General features: G+C 37.8%; 1 protein-coding gene across 1 annotated transcript; it reads left to right on the forward strand.

The window, feature by feature from the left end:
- Positions 1–334: 334 nt before the first annotated feature.
- DDX18 (DEAD-box helicase 18) lies at positions 335–26,972 on the forward strand. The gene is made up of 14 exons (XM_072613294.1): positions 335–720; positions 3,876–4,076; positions 8,024–8,158; positions 9,799–9,934; positions 10,471–10,571; positions 10,710–10,909; positions 11,005–11,119; positions 12,580–12,719; positions 15,344–15,505; positions 16,912–17,064; positions 18,112–18,225; positions 23,634–23,690; positions 23,973–24,150; positions 25,193–26,972. The coding sequence occupies exons 1-14, from the start codon at positions 630–632 to the stop codon at positions 25,336–25,338; spliced, it is 1,929 nt and encodes a 642-aa protein (XP_072469395.1). The 5' UTR covers positions 335–629; the 3' UTR covers positions 25,339–26,972.
- Positions 26,973–27,056: the final 84 nt, after the last annotated feature.

Raw genomic sequence — 27,056 nt, forward strand, 5'->3', positions numbered from 1 at the left:
AAATCGGACTGCTTACCGTCTCAGGGAGGGGGGAGGGGAGGAAGGGATAGAATTTGAAACTCAGATTGTTTTTTAAAAAAGTTTAAAAATTGTTTTATCGTGTAATTGGGGGAGGGGGGGATGAAATATAATTTTAAAGTCTATATTTGTTGGATTAAAAGGGAAAGGGGGATCATATCTCCTCTCCCCTTCCTTCCCACCCCTTTTCTTACTCTGACTTCCAGTTCACTATATTAATTAATTTCCGGGCATAGGACCGGGCCAGAATGACTGGAGTCAAGAGCTTTTACGGTCCCGTCCGTACCATCTCCCGATTCCCAGGTCCAGGATTCTTGGTGTTAAAACCCCCAGGTCTGTGGAGGGGTAAATATCAGCAGAAGCAACGTGACCTCCTCTCCCGCAGGGGGCGCACGTCGGAGCCTGGTTGCCAGAGGTTCTCTATAGTCTCACCGCGGGCCTTCTCCACATGCCCCGGAAGCATTTGTACGGTGTGCAAAGAGGTTTGATGCGTAACTTCCGGCTTCCGACGCGCTCACACGTGTGGGCCAAAAAAGAAAAGACCGTGGAAGCGGCGGAAGAGAGGTCTTCCCAGAGAGCGATCGGGGAGGAGAACGAGGCCGGCCGGCAAAATGTCGCACCTTCCGATGAAGCTGCTGCGCAAGAAGATCGAGAAGCGCAATGAGAAGCTGCGTCAGAGGAACCAGCGGCTGAAGCAGAAAGGTGAGGTCTGCCGAGCCGGCGGCCCGCTCCTCGGGGCCGCTACGGTGGCCGGCCGGGCTCTGGCCGGGCTTCCAGGCGCCCCGGCGGTGCCCTGGGGAGGCACCGGGGCCAGAAAAGCCCGACCCCTCCCTTCTTAAGGTGTTCCCAAACTGGTGGCGGACGCTGCCCGGGCTCTGAGGGCCCGCCAAGGGGTCCCGGCCTGGGCTGCAGGGGATGATGACCCGGCGGCCGCCTCAGCCTGAGGCAAGGCCCTGCGTCTGGAGTCTCCCGCACCAGTAGACCCGGCCAGAACTCTCCCAGGGTTAGAACAGCTTCCCCCTTCAGGCGGTCTGCAAGGGTTTACTTGGGTAAAAAAGCCTCTTAGGGATAGACCAAGCTGTAAGACAACGAAGGAAGGCCGAGAGGGCTTCTCACTGTCTTAACTGTGAAAACCAAAGGCTGGTTTTGTTGTTTATACTTTTGTAATTGAGGTTCATTTTGATCCTGGACCAAAATCCACCTGTAATCCTGTTTATGGGTAACCAGATAATCCCTGCCGGATCCAGAGCCAGGGACTGACGCGTCTCACTTCTACCTTGTTAGTGTGCTGCGGAATTCCCTGCTAAAAGATTGGCCAGCCTGTCCAGTTTGACATCTCCCTCCTCGGAATAACCCGTTAACATTGTCGCTTTTCTGTGCTACATTGTATCTCTGTATTCTCACCTTGTTTTGTACGTTTTGATCTTGTCTCCCTAACTCAGGGTTTGGCCTTTTTTCTTTCTTGGATCTCTTAGGTGGTCTGGTGAAACCTTCTTGGAATGTTTTTAAATGTTTAAAATTACAAATGAAACTAATTATATTGAAATAACCACGTTTTGTTTTGTTTTATCATCTAAGGGCACAGACCTTCCTGAAGTGTATCCGGGGATCCCCCCAGTTCTGTGGCCCCTAAATTAAGAACCTTTGCCATTAGATTGAAGTTTCTGTAGGACAGGGACTTAAAATTTAAAAAAAAAAAACTTTTATGCTTTCTTTAATTTCTACATATATCCTGCATCCTCAGTACTTAATAGTGTTGGATATATGTAATACAATGTAGCACCAAGTCCTTATTATTCACATACAGAGTATAAGCTTTTTTTAGTATATTCTTACAGGCTATATAAGTATGGTTTAATAGAAAAGATTCTGAAATAAAAATCAAGAGATAGTTCTCATCTCAGTGCTGCCATTAAGTAGCTTTGAAACCTTGGACCAGTTATTTCCTCACATGAGAGATCTGACTAATTGAACTTTATTACAAATTCTTCCTAACTTTACATCTCTTCCTTCTCCATCTTATTCATCCCACGTACCACTGCCAAGTTATACTTAATAATGGTACATAGTTATGGCTATTAATAGTTATTTCAAACCTTTGCTCAAAAATCTTCAGTGACTCTCTATTACCTATTAAATACAATCACTACCTCTTACCTTTCCTTTAATAGCTTCCACATTCTAGTTCTAAACTACTTTTCCAATCCCTCCTATTACTCCAATGTAAGCACTCTATATATCCTAGCGGGACCATTAATAATTACTTCCCCAAACATGATTTTTACTAGCCTCTGTGTTTATTCTCATGCTGTTATTTCCAGCTAGAATATCCTCTCCATTTTCTCAACCTCTCAAAATCCTACTTATCTTCGAAGGCCCAATTCAGCTTTATGAAACCTTGTGCATATACTATAAGTTCAAAGTGATTATTGGTACTTAACATGGACTTAAGCAGATGCTGTGTAAATATGTTAACCTTCTTTCTGCCCTATTCTGCAGAATCCTTGAATTTATTGTTTTGTAGGAGCTCAGTAAATATTGGTTGTGTAAATGAATTGCTGCATGTGTTGAAATAGGCATCACTTGCAGCAAGCATATCCCTGCTTTCTTCATTTTTGGTTGTAATCCAGAGTATGGAAAAGCTGCTTGAAATACCAGCTTTTGCCTTCTTCCATAGCTTGTTCCTGACTTCATAGAGCAAAGCTAGACAAGACCTAACCCTTTGTAATCTCAGTCAAGGTAATCTTTGAACAACTGAAGAACAAATCTGTTAGAATTATACCTTGAAGATAATATGTGGTCAGTAAATGTCGATTAAGAGATGTCCTGGGAAACAGTATGGGGTTCCCAGAAATAATGCATTGAATGCCTTGCCTGTTTTTCTTACCACAAAAGAGTCATTATGTAAAAAAGTTCATGGATGTAGTGTTTAAAGGGATGTTTGTCTACTTCTGCTCTTTCATTTTTACAGATGGGGAAACTGAGGCACAGAAAGGTTAAATAACTTTCACAAGGGCCAATGGGAAGTAAGTTTCAGAGGCAGAGTATAGTATACAAATTGTGATTTGAATTACGTAATGGTAGTAATTGTATATAAAGGTAATAATGGCTTAACTATGACTTTAGGAGGATTAGAACATAATTTGATGAATGAACAACCACATTCAACCTATCAGTCAGATATTTATTTTGTTGTTGTTCACTCGTTTCAGTCATATCTGATGCTTCATGACCCCCTTTGGAGTTTTCTTGGCAAAGATACTGGAGTGGTTTGCACTTTCTTCTCCAGTTCATTTAAGTGAACTTGCCCAGGGTCACATACCTAGTAAGTGTCTGAGACTGAATTTGAACTCAGGTCTTCCTGACTCTAGAACCAGCATTCTGTCTACTATACCACCTGGCTACAGTTAATATTTATTGATCCCCTACAATTTCTATATTATTTTGGTCTGGCATGATTGTATTCTTTTACCTGTTAACTACCATAATCATAGCTCTTTTAGAATATCAGTGGCAAGGACATACTTTAACTAGTTCTTTGTGGTGCCTACTAAAAGGCTATAAATAAGTTTTTATTAAAATGCCACTTAGTAATGTGTCTGGTGGTAGAATCAGTGAGAGTTTCACTATTTTCTGAAGAAAAGAAATCTTTCCAAGCTTTCAGATTATTGAGCCACACAAAATATCAATATGGTAAAAATGTGTTAGAGTAATGTGAATGCAACATAAAGTACACATGAAAAAATTAAAGTATTTTAATTTTGGATAGCACTCATAGGCTAATTTTTTAGTAGCCAAATGACTTAAACTATTGATTTGCAGAGTTTTAGAGCCATTCAACTTTATTTTTTTGACAGAGGCCTTGAGGGCCAGTATACCAGAAGCCCAAGATGAGCATGTATTAGAAGAAACAGTAGAAGAAGCAAAAGTGGAAAAATCTTCTAAGAAATCTACAGTATTGGCAGCCAGCGAAGAGTCAACCGCACAGCTTCCTAATTCTGAATTAAAAAAGAAAAAGAAGAAGAAGAAGAGGAAAATAACAGCTGATACAGAACCTGGTAGGTCCCCTCTTTTTTCCCTGGGTCTTTAGAGGCCATCTTTTTGTCATTGGAACAATTCATTTGCCCAAATGACTAAAACCCTCTAGATTCACTGGGGAGGACAGTGCATTTCCCAACCCAGCAGAGGTCTAGCAGTTCATGAGGTCCTTAGTACTGTTTCGTTCTGTACATTTTGCCTCCAGGTATACCCGTTCCTGTCTTCACAGAAATATCTTCTTAGCACCATCTGCTATATTCTCTCTCTTCTCAGGGGGAAATCATTTAGTGGGTGACAGCCCCTGAACTATCTGCACTGGCCATTGTAGAGCTATTTGCTTTTGTATAATTATGTGTAACCTTTTTTAAAAAATTAAGCTGTATATTGAGTTAAATAGACTTAATAACCTTGAAGGTAAAATTCACAATAAAAGGAGAGTCATGTTTGACTTTTAGGATTAATCTTTTCTTTATCCCTGATTGGACTTTTTTTCTGTCAAACTAAATATCAGAAAAATTGTCCTGTCAAAGTAAAGCCTTCCCAAGCTGTTCCCTGAGCACTCTAGTTCACGATGATTTCTTCCCTCACTAAACTTCAGTAGCATTTATTGTCTTTGGCACTTAATGTCAGGTACTATCCTATTTTGTTATTTAAATTTCCATCTGTTTGTTTCCCCCAGCCAATTCTAAGTTACTTCTGGGCAGGGAACGTGTCTTGTTGCTTATCTTTATCCCTAGAATCATATTGCGTGTAGAATGACTATTTCTATTTCTATTGAGTTACTGTTTTGAAACAGGCATGGATGATGGCCTTTGAGGCTAAGAGTGGTTATGTATGAAGTGACCTTTAATGGGTCATATCAGTTGTCTGAGCCTCAGTTTTCTCATCTGCAAAATGAAGTAATTACACTTGATGGTCTCTTAGATCTGTACCAGCATTATAGATTCAGTGGTAGAGGGAAGATGGTTGGGATGGCATAGCAAGCAATAAGGACTCTGACCAAACATTAGAGACATTTGTATCTGTGCTGGGCAGGAAAGTATCCCAGTAAGTATTCTGGGTTGTAAGGTCCCTTGTACTTCTAACTTCAAAAGAGTTATGGTGGCATTGTCAGCACTAAAGACACTTGAAATCCCAGGAGAGCTAACTTCCAACCATTTGTGGACCAGAAACATTGAGCTAGTATCTTGGGGTGGTTTGGTTTTTTTTTTAATTCATCCCCAAACTGGCACATTTAAATTTTTTTAGGTTTTGATTTATGTTTTGAGTTCTTAAAGATTCTTCCAGTAAAACATAAGCTATGGCATGTACTCCTGAACCAGAAAACCTTAAAGCATGGACCCATAGGTGTCACCCGAGGACTAGCTAAGTTTGGACTAATCACCAGAACACTTTTACATTTTTTTTTTAGCCACAGTGGCTCAAGAAACCATGTGCTAAGGCATGGAAGACTTGGGTACTACATCATTGGACTGAGGGAGTAACTGTAGTTGTGAGATTGCAGATCTTTTGAAGTAGTGCCATAGAACTTAAAAGAAAACCTTAGAGGTTATCTGGTCCATACTTCTGTATCTTGAGGAAATGAGCCAGTTCATGACTATTTTTTTTTCAATTGAGCATTACACATGTTCAGAGTGGAGAGATGACTAGGCAGCGAGTGGTCTGTAAAAGGATATTGAAGTGTGTCTATTTAATCTGACTCTTACATTGGGGGTGACAGGCAGCATGAGCAAAACTTCAGGGAGCCAAGGTTTGACCTGATCCTTGCAAGAAAAGTAGGAATTTTTTCCTCTTTCTCCCAAAGTGGTATGGTCCTATTTAGAAAATAAACTGAACTTAGTCAAAATTCCATTGATTTTTTTTCTGTACTTTTTGCCAGTTTATATATAAGTAGTTGTGTCTCAGAAATGCACAAGGAGCAGAAAATGAGTAATCTGTTTTAGTTTTCTGAATACAAAGACACTTAATACTTAAAAGTTTATTGTAAGAAATTCACCTAGGTAATCACTTTGTTGAAGGTAGATTGTGATTTCCAAGACTGTTTTCCCTAACGAATAAAACCTATTATTTGTGTATGTTTAAAAAGGAATTGCTTGAATAATAAACACAAATTCATGTGAGAGAGGAGTAGAATTGGGCCTTCCAGTTTTAGTATAATCTGTGACCTTGTTTTTCTGGCATTGAAGTGAATATAGCAAAGTTTTGTGTTCAGAGTATATTTTCAGATGCTGAATCATTGGCCTGAGAGGGTTAGTCCTCTTGTTTGAGAGCTTTTCTGGAGAAAATGAGAGGTCAGGCAAAGAAAACATACAGATAAATAAGCCCATGTTTCTGTGGTCTTGAGATGATTTTGTTGGCTCAGCCTATGGCCAAAGTGACGAACTCAGGGTAAACAGGGATGTGAAGATGAAAAAGCCCTGAACTCTTGAGATGGGACCACAAGTTTCTTGTCCCCACTGTCATTATTACTTTCTTGACTGTGGACAAGTCATTCTCAGCGATTCCCATTTCCTCACCTTTAAAATGAGAGGGGTTAAACTAGATGATCTGTAAGAGTCCCATTAAATGCATTTAGTTCAATGTCATTTGTTTTTAAACCAGTTAGCATAGACTGGGGAAAATCAGAAGTTGGAGATAATCAGAAATGAAGCTTGAGGCCAGGCAGTAAAGGGGAAGGGGAACTTAAAAAAACATAGCAATTTTTGTACTTGATGCCGCTCAAAAGGCTTTTTTTGGGAGGTTCTTAAAGTACTTTTCATTTACATTTTTTTATTTATTTTAAAAGATCTATCATCTCTTCCCTGACTGTTAGGTTTTTCCTCTCATTTTGCCAAAAAGACTTTATGGAAATTTTCAGATTTCAATTGTATAGAGGGTGAAATCTGAGTTTATAATGAGCATGGAAAAGTAAATGCAGCACGTTCTTTAACACATACTAGCAAAATTCAGCATGACATGGAGGATTCTTAAAACCACACATAATTGATTTCCTCACCTTGCTTTGGTCTTAATAATGTATGGAGAGACAAAATAAATTTTAAAGTAAATCGAATTAGGGCTTTTCATTTGATTGTATTACATAAATGAGTACATAAGAATAATTTTCTGTATACTGAGCAAGATACCAGGATGCCTGGTACATAGTACATGCTTAACAGCTTCCTTCCTTGATTGAAAGGCAGATAACTTTATTCCCATTGGTATCCTTCTCATAGCTTAGTATATAGAGAGCATTTAATACATTTTAGCTTAGTAGAGTAGAGATGAAGGTGAGAAAGTTGTGAGGTAGAAACAAAAAGATTTGGTAACTGAGTAGACATGTGGGGTCAAGAAGACAGGTGTCCAGTATAATCCTGTGGGTATGAACTTGGGATAGTGGAAGGATGGTAGTGCCCTCACAAATCATAAGTGGTTTTGCAAATGCGTTTGGGTTAGAGGGAGGGAGATGATGAGTTCAGCTTGGATCATGTTGAGTTTGAAATGTCTCTGAAACATACCATTTGAAATATTTTATAGACAATTGGTGATGAGCAAAACTAAAGCTTAAGGGAGAAGAGGAATCTACTGCTGGGGGATAAGATGTGAACTCAAATGTAAGACAAAGTTGAATATAAAAATACATGAAAAGTAGAAAGGCAGTGTTGTGAAAATTCAAAGAAGAGAAAAAGCAGTCAACTTAATGACGGAGATGGGATTTGAATCAGACCTTCAGGCATGGGTGGGATTTTAAAACTTTCCTGTAAAGTTACCTTATAAATTACTCTGATTGAAACTTGATCTAGAGAATGATTCAGAGAATTGAAAATAATTAGCAAATTCAAATCATTTTTTTGAATTTTTGAAAATTATTTCCTATGTTTGTTACGTCTTCTTCCTATGAGTCCTAAGGGAATATCTCATTAGTTTTGTGAATTTTGAGAAAACTTCTTATTGGAGTTGGGGTGGTGTGCTGTTTTTCTTTAACTAGAAAACAAAAAAGCAAAAACTGAAGACCAAGACGAGTCTGATGAGGAAGGTGAAAAAAATCCCAAAATAAAAGAAAACACTGTGGAGGATCAGAAAGAGGATGCTGAAATGCCCAGCCTCCCTCTTGGACTAACAGGTAATTTTCAGTATGCTTTCTGAATGTAAGCCTCCTCTCCTTTGCCCTCTCTTCCTCCCTTCCACGTTCTATGTCTTTCTCTAGTGTGAGCTACTTTGATATATCTAATTGGAGCCAGGTTGGTGGCATAGTAGATAGAATACTGGACTTGGGAGACCTGGTTTTAAATCTTGACTGAAGCATTTAATAGCTTGTTACCCTGGGCAATTCACTTAGCCCCTCTCAGCTTCACTTTCCTTATCCTTTCCTTCACTTTCCTATTCCATTCCTAAAATGGAATGGAATATATCTCATATCAGATGAGATAATATATGTAAAGCACTTTTAAAAGACTTTATAAATACTAGCTATTATTTTTACAGTCTAAGGACCTCTAAATTCTTGGGTTTTTCTTCTAATTTTTTTCTACTTCTTATGTAATATTGAATGAATGTCCCTCTTTTGTGTGTTTTTGGTTTCTTAAGCATCCAAAATCCCTTTGATATGAATCAGTCCAAAACATTTCTTTTCATTTTTTTTCAATTCTCAAGCTTTTTTTTCTCTCTTCCTTCCCTCTGAGGGGAGAAAAAGAACACATACACACACACAAAAAAAAACCTTGTAACAGATATGCACAGTCAAGCAAAATTAATTACTATAGGGGCCACATACTAAATAATGTGCCCCATGGTGCATATTTAGTCATCACTTGGAGGTGGGTAGCATGCTACATAATTTGTCCTCAAATCACGGTTGACCGTTGCTTTGATTGTTGATTTTTGCAGTGTTGTTTTGCAGTTGTTCACAATGTTTACAAAGTATTATTTTCCTGGTTCTGCTCTGTTCATAGACGTCTTCCCATATAACTAAGGCCAACACCTTCGTTGTTTCTTATATCACAATAGTATTCCATATGTTCATATAACTGTTCAGCCATTCTGCGTTGATGGGTGCCTTCTGATTTCCAGCTCTTTGCCACTACAAAAAGAGGTGCTATACATGTTTAGCATTTTCCCCTATTTGGTATCACTGGGCCAAGGAGAAACACAATTCCAAACTGCTTTCCAGAATATTTATAACACTTCCCACCTCCACCAAATGGTATATCAATAAGTCTGTTCCACTCCAATATTTGTCTTTTTCCTTTTTTGTCAACTTTGTCACTCTGGAACCTCAGATCCACCAGCATTTTTCAGAATCCCTTTTGTTCTCTTGTCAATTTCCAGTTCCTACAGTCCTTCACCCTGGTGTCCTCTGATCTGAGCAGCAGGACCACATAGTAAAAAAGGACTGAACTTGGAGTCAAAAGCCTTGGGCATATGTTGGAACTCTACTGCTTGTTAATCATGTGACCAGTGAAAACGCCTGTAACTTCTGAACATTTCTCATTGGCAAAATGGAAATGTTGTAAGGAAGGCATTTACCTTTAGTCATCCTTTTTTCATCTTGATAGCAGAATCTCTCTTGATTCCCAGCTCCTAACTTCACAACTTCCAGCTGCCACCATGCAGAAATAATGACTAAATTATGACTTTATTTTAAAACATTTTCCTAAGTTAGTGTCCTACTTTAATAAAACTAAAATTATCAGCATGAAGGATTTAGTTAACTGGTAATGTTAATTTTAAAAACTAAAACTTACTTATATTTGTTTCTGTTAGGATCCTTTGAGGATACTTCATTCACTTCGCTTAGTAATATCGTCAACGAAAACACTCTGAAGGCAATAGCAGAAATGGGTTTTACTCACATGACTGAGATTCAGCATAAAAGTATCAGACCACTTCTAGAAGGCAGGTAAAGTGAACGTTGGTATGGATTATGAGGTGGTACAGTAGGAGTAGACCAGGAATCAGGAAAACCTGAGTGCAGCTGTGACCTACACTTACTAACTATGTGGTCATGTCATTTTTCCTCTCTCTGCCTCATTTTCCTCATCCTGTAATATGGGGATAATGATAGCACCTACCTTCCAGGGTGGTCGTAAGGATAAAAATGAAATAATAGCTTTAAAATGCTATGCAAAATATAAAGTGTTGTTTAATTTCTAGCTATTGTTATTGTCATTAGAGCAGTATTTGTTACAAATTGATTTAAAGTACCTATCTACTTTGATAAATATTTACGTGGTATTTTAATTTGTTTTTACGTGAAGTACCAAAAATTATTGAGAATTAACCAGTATCAACTACTTAGGGGAAAAAAAGAGTAATAGATATGTTACCTACATTTTTGGTTTTGTTTTGTTTTTTTCTAGAATAAAACAAATTTTTTTCATTCCAGCATTGTTAGCATACTAGTCTAAATATGTTCTTTTGTTTTTAAAATAATAGGGATATTCTAGCAGCTGCAAAAACAGGCAGTGGCAAAACCCTAGCATTTCTCATCCCTTCAATAGAACTTATTGTCAAGTTAAAGTTCATGCCTAGGAATGGTAAGCTCTCAGTTTCTTATTTATGTCTCTTTTAAAATATAACTTATTTTGACTCTTGTGGCTTAAGACTGTTTGATTCTGTCATGATTTTCTAAGTAAGGGATTGGGTTTGGGGTTTGTTTGTTGTGTTTTTTTTAGGAACAGGGGTCCTTATCCTCTCACCTACTCGGGAGCTGGCTATGCAGACCTTTGGTGTGCTTAAAGAACTAATGTCTCACCATGTACATACCTATGGTTTGATCATGGGAGGCAGTAACAGATCTGCAGAGGCACAGAAACTTGCAAATGGGATCAACATTATTGTGGCAACACCTGGCCGACTTCTGGACCATATGCAGGTAAATATTGTGCAACTTGTCCTTTTTTTTGCCCCTTCCCCCTAAAAAATAAACATGTAGATAACAAGCTTCTTTTTTGCTTCTTTATTTTATAGAACACCCCAGGATTTATGTTTAAAAACCTGCAGTGTCTTGTTATTGACGAGGCTGACAGAATTCTTGAGGTTGGGTTTGAGGAAGAGATGAAGCAGATCATCAAACTTCTGCCAAGTGAGTGGAATCTGCATGTGACTTTAGCACACTCATTGTGTTTGGTGCTATGTGTGCTGCTAGTTAGAGGTGTCAAATGGTGTTTCCATTAAGAAAATCTTGTGGTAATAATAATGCAATTCTGAGTGGGGTCAAATCCTGAAGTTAATTTGTCATTGTGGATTTTCTTTTTTCAAAAAATCATTGAAAGCACTAATAAAAGAAGAAAATTCCCCCTTTCTCTTTTTTCTGGTCTGTGTAAAACATTAAGCCATTTATTTAGATGTGATACATAGGAAATACTGTATAAAGCTGTTTCACAGACATCCAAGGAGGTTGATATCTAAAATAAAAAGCACAAATTATCTCATCCCCTCCTCCATCCAAGTTATCTCCTCTTCCACGTAGTACTTCCCATAGATTCAATTTATAAAATAGACAGTTATGTCTACTTTCCCAAAACAAAGACAAAAAAATGCCACTAAAATTCTGCTCTTCTTATTTCTTTTATAAAGGCAACAATCCCATTTATGAATTTAGAATATTTCATTTTGAAGTGGGAATTTATTTTGCTAATTTGACATTTAGAATTTTCGATTGAAGATATATATTTGTGAATCGAGCTATTTCTAAAATACAGCAGTTGCTTAAAAGTAGTGTTTAGGGACAGCTAGGTAGCAGAGTGAAGAGAACACTGACCTTAGTGTCAGGAGTACCTGAATTCAAATCCAGCCTCAGACACTCCATATGACCCTGGTCAAGTTACTTAACCCTGATTACCTCCTAAAAATAAATAAAAGTAATGTTTGCCTCTTTTAGCAAATTACTTTGACATTATGATTGTTTTGGATAATATATTTTAGGACTATAAGGGACCTCATAGACCATGTAATCCAGATTCTCATTTTATACATGAGGAAGCAGGCTTAGAAAACTTAAGTCACCTATCATTAGCAGAGAAGGGGTTCAAAACCAGATCTTCTGACTCCAAATCTAGGACCTTTTGCACTGTATCCCACAAACACTCAGTTAAGGTTACCTATATTTGGGAAAAATGAAATTAAGTGACTTTGTCCCAAGGTCAAATCCTTTCAGCTCTGCTCAGTGCTGTGCTGAACTGTACTTTCTGCTTCTTTGAGGCTTGTACATTGAAAGATGTTAACTTTGACAGCTGGGTCAAAAAACAAAACTATTGACAAATGTCCAGGTCACCAAAATGTAAAGGAAAGAAAATGAAATAAGGCTGTAGACATGAAGGGTAATAAAGGGTTTCATTTAGATGACATGCCATGCATTGACTTTTTGTTCAAGGGTTGGTTTTTTGCATGTTGAAAGAAAAAATGAATGGATTTAGAAAGTATATAAGTTTTATGAGATAGTCATTAAAGTGTTCTTTAAGTTTCATCCTCTATCTAGTTGCAGATGTTGAGTAGTTGGAATTCTCTGAAAGGCTTAACATTTTTATAACATCTTTGTTTCAGAACGCAGACAAACAATGCTCTTTTCTGCCACACAAACTCGTAAGGTAGAAGATTTGGCAAAGATTTCCCTTAAGAAGGAACCGTTGTATGTTGGTGTTGATGATGATAAAGATACTGCAACAGTAGATGGTCTTGAACAGGTAATTTCTGACAATATATTGGGAACATATATGCAGAGAGACAATCCCTGACCTCAAGAGGCTTTCATTTTTTCAAGGAAAAACTACACTGCATAAGGGCATGGTGGTCTGGGAAGTGCATTTTGGTCTGGGGACCAAGGGATGGATCATTGCATGGTAGGGCTAATACTAGAAGAGATGGAACTTAGAGTGCTTCAGTCCAGTCTTTACAGATAAAGAAACTGAGACAGAAGGTCAAGCAGCAGGTGCTAAGTATCAAAAGTAGGATTCCATCCCACATCTTTTGACTCCACAGTGAGTATCCTTTCCATTGTACCGTGGTGGGTTGATGCATAGTACAATCATTTGACAAACTCTTCATATAGGAGCAATTACTTATGTACTATTACTTTTACTAGTACTCTTACTTATGATTTGATTAGTGTGCCCAGAGCAAGAGATGGGAAGGGCAGAGGGAAAGGGCTACAGTTGGGGCTGGGGCCAGGACCAGCTAGCCCATATAGTGGGCTAATTGGAACTTAACTCAGTCATCAGTAGCTGGACCCTCTGGAAGAGGTGTCAAAGACCAGTGGATTAACTTCCCTAGGATTCTGGGGATGTTTTATTTAGAGGGGCCAGGATAATTATATCTGTGATATATATATATATATATGGATATATATATGTCACTGGGTTGTTGTGAGACCCAAAGGAGAAAATGGCATGAAGTATTTTGCAAGCTTTAAAACAAAAATGTAAATATTTATCCCCTGACACAGTATTTTGCTTATACTAATATTTAAAAGTTGTGGTTAAATTTTTTTTCCTGCTTGTCATAAAATTTACTTGAATTAGTTGAGTTTTTTTGTATTTACTTAATATCTCCGTATTAACATGTGTTGGCAGTTTTCATCCAGTAGTTGTGATTCTCTGGTTCTTGATTCTTAAATTCATGGGGATTAACATAGGATTTAAAGCAGGAAGGAACCTTTGAGATAATCTAATCCAACCCCTCATTGTACAAATGAGGGAACTAGAGCCCATAAGTTAAGTGGCATGTCCTTGGTCACATAGATGTAAGCCTTCAGTTGGGATGTGCAATTTGAATTCAAGGACATCAACGAACAGATATTTCAGTGGGCTCACATTCCTCTTGGAGAAACATGTGTACGACGTATAAGATGCTTGAAACAACTAGAATTTAGTTAAATACAGTATATAAATAAATAGGCTGAGGTGTATATTAGATATTACAGAATAACATCTAGAAGAGTTCAGAGAAAGGTTACCTCAGTGTGGTCTGGAATACTTTGAAAAGGCTACATGTGGAGGGGTGGGGCCACATTGATCATTGACCTCTTAGTGTCATCTCCCTTAGCAGTCTGTGAAAACACAGCCTGTGAAAACACTTGTAAGAGTAATGATAATGTTTTCAGGTGCCTAAAATAAAACATAGGATTACAAAGAAAACTAATTATATTGAAATAACACTTGTCAAAAATATTAAATATTTTCAGGAACCCACATTTAAGAATCTGAGCTAATCCTTGAAGTATAGAGAAGCATTTACATACATAGAAAGAAGACTGAGGTTATTCTGAACAAGGCAGAAAAGTTTGGCTAAGCAAGTGTAAGGATGGTGTGAGTGGAGAAAGTGTAGGTGTATCGGTATTGATGAGTAGTGATAATAAACTTAGGTAAGTAGAATGGGATCAGGTTTTGAATGCTAAGAAGTGTTAAATTTTAAGAATAAAAACATAAAGAACTACAGTGATAGATTCTTGAATAGTAGATGTGATGAAAGCTATAATTTTGGAAGGGTTAGTTAGAAAAGAATTCAAGGTGGAAAGTCAGAAATAAATGGAACCAACTATATGGATATTGTAACCTAGGCATAACGTGATAGGGACCTAGGTTAAATTGTGTTCTGGTTAATTAAGTTTCCTGGTGAACTAACTTTAGACTGAAAAACACTTTTCTCAAGTTTGTTTTCTTGTGTTTTGCCTTTTTCTTCTAAAAATGGAATATAGTAATAAAAATCCATGTAAGTTGAGGTTTTTATGTATTACAGTTTCTTCATTCCATCTAGAATTGGAACCAAACCATGGATGAGTAATCCTTTTAAAAATATCAAGGGCATAAAATATCTAGTGATTACAAAGGGAAATTATTTGTACTTAGAGATTACTTAAAATTATAACTAAAATGAAAAGGTCATTTAGATTATTTTGGGAAATCGTTGTTATTATCAATGCAATATTTTTCTCTAAATGTAGGGTGTAAAAATGAGTACGGAAGTATGTGTTACTTATGCTCTCATTCCAATGGTTGGAATATATAAATGTGGAAATAGGTGTCTGAAAATTGCCCTTACCTTTGAATAGTTTTGTTCTTATTGTGATCACCATTTTCTTAATCAAATCCATAGAATTAATGCTAGAAGTACCAGAATTTAAGAATACTTCAGAGAACCAAGCTGTGTCAATTGATTCAGTGCAGTTTTTTTATCCATAATAAAGCAAAAAAAAAATGGGGTGAAAATTTTTTAAAGTATAATTGTAATAAAATTTTTTTGTCAGTTCATGCACCTGGTTCATCTAGTGTTCTTTTGGAGGTATGTAACTGCTCATTTGAATTCTTTTTAGGGATATGTTGTTTGTCCATCTGAGAAAAGGTTTCTTCTACTCTTTACATTCCTCAAGAAGAACCGTAAGAAGAAGCTGATGGTATTTTTTTCTTCATGTATGTCAGTAAAATACCATTATGAGCTTCTGAACTACATTGATTTACCTGTCATGGCCATTCATGTAAGTGTTCTCTTTGGGACTTTTTTACCCTTTTTAAGAAAAAAAATCTTAAATTTATGATGTTACAGACTAACAGTTCAATCTGATACTCACAACCTAATGTGTTAACTCATCATTATGGTCAATCTGCAAACATTTAGTTATCAGCTCTTGTGTTCAAAGACTGTGCTGTTTGTTTCTGGAAATATAAAGAGATATGAGACTTAGTCCCTACCCTTATACGGAGAGCATAACTGGCAATACAGCACATCATGTAGATGTCAAATTAACGTAACAAATCAGTAGGCTTGTGTAATCTCTGAGGGGGAGAGAGATCACTGGGGACTAAGGAAGATTTCACTAAAGATGTGGGACTTGAGCTGAATCTTTAAGAGATGAGAATTCACATTGTGTGTTTGGGAAACTGAGTCTATAGAAGTGACTTATAGACACAGTTTACCTAGGGTAGTAAGTAATACACTAGAAAGGGAGACTCGGGCCAGATTGTGGAGAGCTTTGGATTCTACGTTAAAAGAATTAATTTGGAAGGAGAAAAATCACTGAAGGATCCCATGAAATGCTGTAGCACCACTGCGATATTCACAGTGCCTATGGAGGCTATGAATATGCAAGTTCAATTCTGAATCATGAAATACAACAGACTCTTCACATAGAAGACAGAACCAAAACATTTATTCAGCCACCAGAAAGCCAAATCTATCATAGTAACAAAGAAATCTATATACAATAACAATGCAGAAGGCCCCAAACCTTCCTCCTCTTAGGCTGCCTACAAATCAGCTCTCTTAAAGAAAATCACAAACAAGCTGTCTCACTCACGCTAGCCAGCTGGCCACTTTTTCTCTCCCTCAGTTCTGACTGCTCTGACCAATTTCTTCTCAGCTCTGCTCCATCCTTCCTTCTCTACTCTTCCTGTTCCACCAGTTCAGCAAACTACTTCCACCTCCATGTGATTCAGATTTCCATGTGACTCAGGCAGATCACATGGTCCTATTAATGGATAGGAAAGATCTTCCCATTTAAATTGCCATTACACAGATACATAGGACCCCAAGCCACTGAAGGAGACAGGACCTCACCGCCCTTTACTTAAACCTTGAGTGTTTTCATACTACATGCTTTGGTTTTGAGTTACTGCTTCTATAACCTGACTGAAAAAGTAAGTCTTAAAGACTCAGATCCTTGAAGGGTTGAGTGTTATATGGTGATTTGTCCAATTATTGTCCATCTCTATGTAATCTGGTGCCTTTTGCCATGTCTTTGGGTTTTGTTTGAATATTATAAAACAATCCTAATTTTTTTTTAGATTTGAGTCCTCAGTAGGTAAGTACCCACCTTCAGAAGTGATTGCAATATATTTAACTGCTTATAATGTGGCTCAGTAGTGTATTTCTTTTTCAATCTAGGGCAAACAGAAGCAAAATAAACGGACAACTACGTTCTTTCAGTTCTGCAATGCAGATTCTGGAATTTTGCTGTGTACAGATGTGGCTGCCAGAGGGCTAGATATCCCAGAAGTAGATTGGATTGTCCAGTATGACCCACCAGATGATCCAAAGGTAACTCTCACCTCTTCTCTTCCAGATATTATCTTATCACAGTCAGTGTACTGATTTGCTTTCTGAATTGTTTATTTTTCTTCTTTGTAAGATTTCTTTTTAACAAACAATATCCTAACAAATATTATAGTGTCCAGTACAGCTAGAAATGACTTTGACTGCATTTCATAACCAATAGCTTTTCCTTGGGTTTTTTGATCAATATTAAATCGTGAAGTAAATCCAGTTTTATATTTGTATTAATATATATTCTCATTTCTGGAAGACACAAAAGAGAATATAAACTGGCTTTTAATTTCATTGCTCACAGAGAGGCATTGGAAGGTACATTAGGAGCAAACAAAAGCTTTATTAAGAGAGTACATGAAACTTTGCACCAACATGATATACTTCATGTAAATGCTGTATATTTGATGGATTGTAAAATAGTATATATCCTAAACATGAAAAATTGGTATCAAGCAAGTTTGCAGACACAGCATGATGCAGTGGATGGAGAAGTGGCCTCAGAACCAAGGAGAAGTACATTCAGGTTCTCTCTTTGACATATCTTGGCTCAGTAATACAGGGCAAGGCCTTTAGTCTCCTAGTGCTCCAAACATCTCTACTAGACTAGAAGTTGCAGAACAGTCACCAGTCAGCATTGATGGAGGGAATTTTTTCACCAGAGCCATTCCTACCCATAAGAAGTCACAGACTACAGCTTTAGGAAAAGTCACAGTGCTTTCATTTTTCTAGGCCATCATGTCCTTTGAACTTCGTTAGGCTTGTGTTCTCTTCTCCTTTGTTTTGGTATTGGCATTATGTTCTTTTGACATACACAGGACATTGAAAGAAGGTAGCTATTACTGATTTCTTTTGCTGAAAATAGTTATTCTCATAATCTTATTTCATACAAAAAAATGAAACTGAGGACAAATGTGCCATCCATCCAGATAGAGTGCAGATGATATGCCACCCTTAACAGATTCGTGGAAATGCAGATATATTGCCAGCATGTCTCTCCATGGGGCCACATTTTAAATCACACTTCTTTTTCCATTTAAGGAATATATTCATCGTGTAGGTAGAACAGCCAGAGGCATAAATGGAAGAGGTCATGCTCTACTTATTTTACGACCAGAAGAGTTGGGTTTTCTTCGTTACCTGAAGCAAGCCAAGGTAAGGAAACAGTTTAAACCTGGAGGGGGCCTGAGAGATTATCAATCATCTCTTCTAACTTATTCTCACACATGAAGAAGCTGAGGCCCAAGAGGAGTCAAAGAGTACGTAGACTGTGGGTCCATGAAGAATCCAACATGTCCATATAGGTATGAGAGGTGATGGAAAGTGCTGAAGTGGGACGCGGTGTCCTGCATTCTGGTCATAGATGCAGCACTTACAGGCAATGTGGTCTTGGAGCTACTGCTGTGAGCTACTTTCTTTGCCCATAAATTGGATGATAATACTTGGAAAGGTGTTAGGAGAAAATGCTTTACAAACCAGAAAGTACTATATAAAAATGAGTTGTTATTAAAGCAGCATAGCATGTCAAAAAACATTTTTTAATTTTTCAGACAAATCCGTAACATTGTAATTTTCTTGAATCTCACAGAGTTTATCAAAATATTTCACATCATAAAAAGTTCTCAAGCAATCATTTAACTAGTGCCAATTGTTTATACAAAACTACTGAATACTACTGGAGAGGAAAAGTAAATGGCCTTGTATCTGCTCTCCAGCTTATCTAAATAAGCTCATCCAGTTCATTCATGTGAAGCATCTACTCTGCTAGGTGCTAGAGATGTAGAAACCAGATAACCCCCGTCCTCAGAGCTTACGTTCCACTTGTCACAAATATAATACAAGTTAATTTGTGAAAGAACAGAAAAGATTTAGGGGGATTCAGAAAGGTATCAAGGAGGTGACACCTAAGCCTTGAAGGAAAGTAAATACTGAGAAATAGAAATGAGACAGTAATGCATCCCACTTATTAATTACGCAGATGTCTAGTAGCTGGAATGCTATGTGGAGGAGACAGCTTGTAATCCAGTTTGGTTGGAACATAGAGGGAGAAGGGGAATAGTGTGAAATAAAGTTAGAAAGATAGGTTGCATGCAGATAGTCAAAGGCCTTAGATGCCAGGCCAAGTGGTTTGTATCATATCCTAGAGTCACTGAAGGACTTTGAGCAAAGGGTTAACATGGTCAGACCTTTACCTTTCGAAGATTATTTTGGCAGCTGTGTGTGGAATAAGATTGAAGAGGATGGAGAAGATAGAGGCAGGGAGATGTATTAGGAGGCTTTTGGAATAGTCTAGCAAGCCGTAATGAGGGTCTGAACTAGGGTTGTTCCCTTATGAAATAAATAAAAGTGATAAATACAAGAGATTTCATGGAGGTAGAAGTGCCAAGAGTTGGCAGGTAATGTGATTGTACTGGGATAGAAAAAGACAAGATTGAACATTGACACCAAAGTTACAAACCTAATAAAGTAGTGGATGAGCAGTATCTTCAGAAACTGTTTAGAGTGGGATTGAGGAGTGAGGGAGGAGATGAGTGATCACTTGCAGGCTCATCAGTTGTGCTTGCATTCAAGGTGTGAACAAGGCATCCTGATGGAGATGGTCAGCAAGTAATTGGTAATGTCGAATTAGTTAGAGAGCAAAACTGAGGGCAAGATATATAGAATTCAGTGTCATTTTTACAAAGATTATAATTGAACCTACAATGATAAATGAGAACACAAAAAAAAAAAATATAGAGAAGGGAAACAGGCCCAAGACACAGCTGCCAAGGTCAAAGGTAGGAAGTGATCAGGCACTAGGGAAGGAGCTAATAGATCAAAAGAGGCTGACAATTAAGAGGGGTAAGCTCCTTGAAGAGACAAGGGGATCAAATTAAAAATAGAAGTAAAGGCTTTGGAAAAGAGAAAGTCCAACTCTTCTTTGGAGTTTAGAGCAAAGAAAGATAAAAGTAGAATGTGAGGTGTGGAGTAGGGAAAATGTAAGGGAATTTATGACAGATGACCTTGATTTTCTCACTGGGGCAAAGTGGCATTGGAACAGCTGGTGGGGGGAGGATTTTAGCCAGTGGAGGATTTAAAGGATTGCCATGTAGCATGGGCCCTGCAGTCGGTCTATGTGATTGTTTACTTCTTCCGGCAACATTCAGCATTTCAGAAGTGAGCAGTGGAAAGCGTGGATGGAGGGGAAGTAACAAAGGGTTGATGACTGGCTGGGAACAAACAGTGAAAAGGCAAGGGAGCAGACGAATCAAGAATGAAGTGAATACGTTGTTAACCATATAGGAAATCATGATTGAGGAGGTAGTAAAATGAGACCAGAGCAGATGTGATGGACTGGAAAGAACAGGAAACAGTTGAAAGACTAGAGATAATGGTGAAAAACAGTAGATTTAGGAAGCTTTAATTAGGAGAAAAGTTGGTAGGACATTAAAGGACACAGTAGCACAAAATAAGGCATTTCAGAATTCAAGATAGTAGAGCTATGCAGTTTCGAGTCTTGGTGAAGTAAGAGATGTGACTCATCCCAGTGATTGACTAGAATAGAGAGATTTGGGTCATAAGAATTGAGGTTGATGAATTTGGGAGGCCTTGGTGTTCAAGATGACATCAACCTGAATGTTGAAGTTTCTAAGAATAAGCTCAGGAATTGGGATGGATGGGAAAAATATAAGCCAGGTATTGAATTACTTTAAGTAATTCAAGTCATGGTAGACTGATAGTGAGCCCTGTAGATGAAAGCTAGAAAATTCTAGAAGGTGTGCTGAACATGATCAGAATAAATCACAAAAGAGTAATTTTTGAGTGGTATCAACAGTAGAGGATTTGGAAGTAGTAACAGGGGAGTAAGAAAGATGGTTCTCCCAGGGATAAATGTTAGGGCAGCGATGGAATGAGCAGTCCTGGAAAGGGGAGCCAGAGATGAGGTCTTTTCCAGGGAATTCCATGTTTCCATTAGCATAAGATGAAAGAAGTATGAGAAAACTAGGTCAAATTCATTCATTCAACAAGCATTTTTATTAAGCACCTACTATGTGCTGGGGACTGATAGGCACTGTGGAGAGAGCCCAAAAAGATACAAAAAAAAACCAAACAGACTTTCTCTCCAAGAGAGCTTACCTTCTATTGGTTAAAATAACATATATACATAAAAGTAAATATAAAATCTACACAAATGAGGATGAAAGGGAGTTTGTTAAAAGTAGAACAAGGGCCCCAGAGGGTGTAGTGAAAGGGAGCAATGACATTGCTGAGTGGAATGAGATAAAAGTACAAAAAAATATAGTAGGGAAAGGGGGTGTGGGGATAGACATTTAATCTCTGAATCACAGGGATTAAGAGAACGGGAGGTAGGAATTTGCAAGCCATAGATCAGAATTAGCAGTTGACCTAGGCCCTCAGGAGAAAGGGGATAGGACATTCTAGCATAATGTGATCGATAACAAGGCTGGAAGGGTCATATGGAGAAAGTGGCCACAATAACGGTCTACACCCGTGGTGATGGTGGCCCTTACCTGCCTGGGCCTTTGGTGATGACAGAGTTGGGGCTCATTTTCCTGTAGGTAGTGACAGGCTCCAGGAGGATCAAGCAGGCTGTATATTTGCAGGTGGCAGTGGCAGCTAGCAGAACCCTGTTGAAAGAACAGCCCCTCAGAGGGAGCCATGGCTACCCCATCCCTAACCCACTTAGATTTGTGGTGGTGACAGATGTTTTTATGCTTAGAAATCAAGACAGATCTTTGGAGAGGGCCATGTAAACCCTTTTAAACTCAAGCTGGTATTTTGATGTATGTCATATTTTCATCTCTGAACATTTAAAAAATTGTCCAGTCCTCTGTAGTTTGCTGAAGTGTCCCTATTTTTCCAGAATCTGTGTCATCTTTAAAACAACTTTCTACCACATTCCATTTGGCAGACGTGACCTAAAGCATACACAGAGTGTGGAGAGAGCAATATTTCAAGAGTAGAGGTGGGGAAACTCGGGTTTCTAATAAGAGGAGTTATTAAGCATTAAATTATGCATAGGATTGTGCCATAACTTCACAAAGTGGTTATCCAGTGACAAAACCTACCCTCCAGGCATGAGTATATTATCACCACCATAAGTTAGAATTGGTGCTGACTGCCACTCCTCATCAAACCTGGCACAGAAATCTATATTAGAATAGCCTGGGTCTTTGGCATTAAAGAGTGATACTGACCTCTTTTATTGAAATGTTAGCATTATTAATAAAGTGGCTAATTACCCAGAACTACGTCTTTCTAACTTATTAAATGTCACAGGCATTCCTCAAAAATAGCACTTTATCTCTTTGTCTTTGTACTGGCTGTTCTTTGTAACTAGAATGCTCTTTCTTCCTACCTCCAACTCTTAGAATTTCTCACTTGTTTCAGTATTCAGCTTTGCATAGGACCTGGCAAATAGTGTTTAATAAATTCTTGTTCCTTTTGTCCAGTGCCACCTTCCTAGTCTACTCAGCTGCTAGGCCTTCCCTTTTAAGCCTATCTTCCATCTAGTCTGTGTACATCTCATATATATTTATCTGTAGATTGTCTCCTCTATTAGTAAGTCAGCTATGACCTATTTCTACCTTTCTTTGCATCCATAGTGCTTATCACAGTACCTAGCACATAGTAAATAGTTAATAAATGATTGCTGAACTACTGACTGGTTATGGTACAGTGTGGTTCAATAAAACAAACATTTCTTTGGCATTTGCAGTGTCTAAGCACTGTACTTGGTACTAGAGGAAAGCCTAAATTTAGATGACAGGGTTTCTGCCCTCAATCAATCCACAGGAATTAAAAAAAAGAAAAAGAATAGTCTGTGAGTTATCGTGGATATTTATTAAGGATGGGCTTTATCTTCTTTCATCATTAGAGTGAACTATAGGAAGCTCCCTGTGGCTCAGAGCAGCTATTTTCCCTCCCTAAAGTATGGAAGACACTATGACTTACGTCCCCCAGAAAGAATTCGGCTAGGTTCTGGCCAAGACTGAAGTGATGTCAGCTTACAGTAAATGTTTTAGTGTAGTTTGGAACACTAGTTACAGAAAAGTTTTTTTATGTTTCCCAAGGAGAATGTAGTTATAGACCAGACTTCCTATTACAAAAATTGGCAGAGTTGATCCTATAAAGCTTATATACAGTCTCCATATTCCTATCTTTCTCTGCTCCTTTCCTTTCCTTGGCCTTCATAGCAGCACTTCAGAACAAGTGATCTTCTCCTGGAAGTCAGCAGAGTGTAATTTAAAGAGCGGTTGATCAGGCATCAGAATATCTGGGTTCTAATCCCAGTTCTTCCCTTTGCTAGCTAGATGGCTTTGAGTCAGTTACTTTCTTTCTCCATGCTTCATTGTCCTCAAATAGGAAATGTAAGAGGACAGATGGAATCAACTCTTTAAGGCCTTTCTAAGGTTAAGATTTTGGGATCTAATCCAAAACACCCAAAAACCCATGGGGTTTGCAACCCCACTGGAACATAACCAAAGTAACATTCACCATAACTTAAACTTAACCTTTGATTAATTCTGTTTCACTGATGTTGGCTTTTTTTCTCCTTCTAGGTACCATTAAGTGAATTTGAATTTTCCTGGTCAAAAATTTCCGACATTCAGTCTCAGGTATTTAATTTTTAAATGTTAAATGTTGATAACTATTTTTTAAATGTCCAGTTCCGCATATCCCCAGCATATCCATTTTCTGCTTTGAACTTGTCATAAAAAAACTTTGTTCTTCTGTGATAATATGTTTTAAAGTCTCTTTGGATTTTTGGAGTTATTTGGGAAATTGGAGTGGACAAGAGTTAGGCAAGATAGTATTACTGCATACATGTTGAAATTTGTGTGTTTGAGAAAAGTAGCATCCTGGGATATTACAAAATGTTTTGCTTCTTAAAATTTCAGTTGGAAAAACTAATTGAGAAGAACTACTTCCTTCATAAATCAGCACAGGAGGCATATAAATCCTACGTTCGAGCATATGATTCCCATTCTCTGAAGCAAATCTACAATGTTAACAACTTAAATTTACCTCAAGTTGCTTTATCATTTGGTTTCAAAGTACCTCCATTTGTTGACCTAAGTATCCTTTGCTGTATTCTTATATCAGCACCCTGAAATTTTGGGAGAGTATTTGCGTGAAACTCTCCCAGACTCAACTGGCAGGTTCATATGTTTGGTCCTAGTAGTTGGGCTTGGGTACTTTCTGGGTAAGTATTAAATCACCAGTCTTTTTCTGCTTGGGGTATTTATACTTCTGAGTAGAGAAGCCGTTCATGTGACCTGTCATGTCCTGTGTACATTCGTGGGAAACATAACTTATAGAAGATTATATAATATCAGAGGTTTCAGGCACAAGATAAAGGACAGAGTAAATTCTTCCAGCTGCTTTCTTAAGGGGATCGTTATGTTTGCAGAAAGAGAATTTGTAACTTCAAGTGAGCCTAGATCATGATAGGGAAAGGAGGTCTTTATGTCACTATCACAGTTGATAAGTGAAATGAATTTCATTGCACCAGCCTACTTAGATTGTCATCTCAGCCAGCTCAGATGAGGACACCATCTAACTAACTTTTGGTGCAACTAGGGGGGAAATGATACATGGAAAAGAACTGCTTCTTTCTGTAAGTATCCTGAATTAATTCCCCCCCATGAGAAGTGGAAACAACTACCCACTTGCAAATTGAGGCTATTTGAATATATGCCAGCATACTTTATCCCAGGACGAGTCACTAGTTACCATTAGTATGCTATTATACATAGTCTTGTGTGTATGTCTCATGATTTTCTGTAAAAAAAAAAAAAATCGGATTTATTCACTTTGTCATATTTGGAGCAAGAGAAGTAGCATGGTTTTGTTAAATAAGTAATGGTCTTGAAGATAAAAAACTGTTAATAATATGGGTTCTGCTATTTACCTCCTGTGAAACCATGGACAGGTAGAGATCCCTTATCCTGTTTGCACCAGTTTCAGAGACTACGTTAAATGATTCATAAGATCACTTCTTATGAAAAACCACAAAATTGTGGTTTGGAACAATTGGTTATTGCTGTTACCTAGTAAATGTTAGATGGAAAGTCATGTGCTTCTCTGTTGTCTACTTTCCTTAACATTCGCTTTTCAGATCTGAACAGCAGCCAGGGGAAGAGATTGCAAAAAAGAGGTGGCGGTGGTGGTTTTGGCTACCAGAAGCCCAAAAATGTCCACAAGTCCAAAATCTTCAAGCACATTAGCAAGAAGAAATCTGATGGCAGGCAGTTCTCTCACTAAGGCAGTAATTTTTCTAATCTTCAGTAATTTTATCCTCAGATAAAGACTTATCTTCATTGCTCTAACCATGGAAAATTTAGTCTTCAGGATTTGGATCATAGTCTGATTTACCACACTTAAGTGCAGTGGCTTCAACCAATTTTTCTTAATACAAAAGTGAGATGAAGCTAAGTTTATCTTGGCTTCTCTAAAAGATAAATTTCCTTTTCAGTGGACTTTGACAAATATAGAATTTTAACTAAAGTATATTTTTTCAAAGAATTTATATTTTCAAATTTCTTTTGAGAGCATTTGTCTTGGTCTTATATCCAATCATTCCTTACTATAATTGTTTTTTTGATAACTCTTTGGCTGGGATTGTAATATTAATGACTTTATAATGTAATCAGGGACATCATGCGGGTCTTTTTGGCTAGCTGTACAAATAAAGGCCACAGTCTGTTCCGCTTATTTCTTAGATAATACAAATTATCTTTGATGCATTCTAAATATTGTCTGCAAAAGCAGAGAACCTCATAACCTTTTTGCTTTGGATTTGTAGTCAGAGGACCAAGATTCAAATCCAGACTACTTCTCTGTAACCTGTGTCCTTTAACCTCTCTTGGCCTTGGTTTCTTTATCTAAAAAATGGAGGGATTGCACTAGATGACCTTCCAGATCCCTGCTAGCCCAAAACATGATCCTGTACAAACTTAATAAACCTCATAAATTTAAGATTGTTTGCACTTATTACCAAAGTAATAAGTTACATGAAGAAGATATTTTCAGTTTCTTTACTTTTGACCTGTTTCATTAGAAGCATCAGTGATGTAGCCATTCCTTTCTGTTGCTATACAAATCAGTGGTATTCTGTAAAAATAAAATATGGCCCACAAACAAGTCATCAAGTTTATTCCAAGGCTTAAACTAGGGTGCTGTCTGAGCAGTTATTGCACATCCCTAGATACGGAAACCTGGGCTCAGTTTGCACTCACATTTTTGTTGAACCCCGAGCAAGTCACATAACGTCTGTGAACCCCTTTCTTCTGTGTGAGCATCAAATGAAATAATGTAGGTAAAGCACTTGCAAGTCTTAAGATTCTTTATAAATGTCAGTTACTGATATTGTGCTTCTGTTTAACAAAACATCGTAAAAAGCCTCCAGTGTTTGCCTCAGTCAGTCGTAAATGTTAATCACAAATCTTTTGAATTTGGGTAAGATCACTTGAACTCTGGGTTCCTTGAAGAGCAAGGTCCAAGAGAACCGGAAGCAAAATTAAATGTTCATCACTTGGGAAACAGCTAAACAAATCTTATTAAATGGATGCAATAAATATTAACTGCACTATAAGAAATGGCGAATATGAAGACCTCAGAGAAGCACGGGAAGTTTTATATGAACTGATCCTAATAAGCAGAACAAGGAAAGCAAAATATACGACCACAACATGGAAAGGTGAATGCTGGAATTATAGTGACTTGCAGAGGTGGAGACCCTTGGGGAGGGTGGGGGGGATTGCTGAACTACATTATATCTTTTTTAAAAATCTTTTGTTACAAGGGTAGCTCAGTGGTAGAGATTGGGAGGGATAGATTTAGAAATACAGGAGATGTAAAAACAAGATTTCAATAAAAATGAATTTTTTTAAAACAGAGTCATGGGCTCAAAACCATAAAACACTGAATTCCAAGTATTACCAATTGCTGGAAGAAAATTACCTGTCACAGATCCATAAAGT

The sequence above is a fragment of the Notamacropus eugenii genome, chromosome 5 (assembly GCF_028372415.1).
Source record: "Notamacropus eugenii isolate mMacEug1 chromosome 5, mMacEug1.pri_v2, whole genome shotgun sequence".
Taxonomy (NCBI): Eukaryota; Metazoa; Chordata; class Mammalia; order Diprotodontia; family Macropodidae; genus Notamacropus; species Notamacropus eugenii.

What these genes read in the sequence shown, in the direction of transcription:
- DDX18 (XM_072613294.1), top strand. Translation starts at nt 630, where the DNA reads ATGTCGCACCTTCCGATGAAGCTGCTGCGCAAGAAGATCGAGAAGCGC. An exon ending in CCTCCCTCTTGGACTAACAG is followed by an intron (nt 8,159 to 9,798) that starts GTAATTTTCAGT and finishes TGTTTCTGTTAG; the next exon opens with GATCCTTTGAGGATACTTCA. An exon ending in CAGTAGATGGTCTTGAACAG is followed by an intron (nt 12,720 to 15,343) that starts GTAATTTCTGAC and finishes AATTCTTTTTAG; the next exon opens with GGATATGTTGTTTGTCCATC.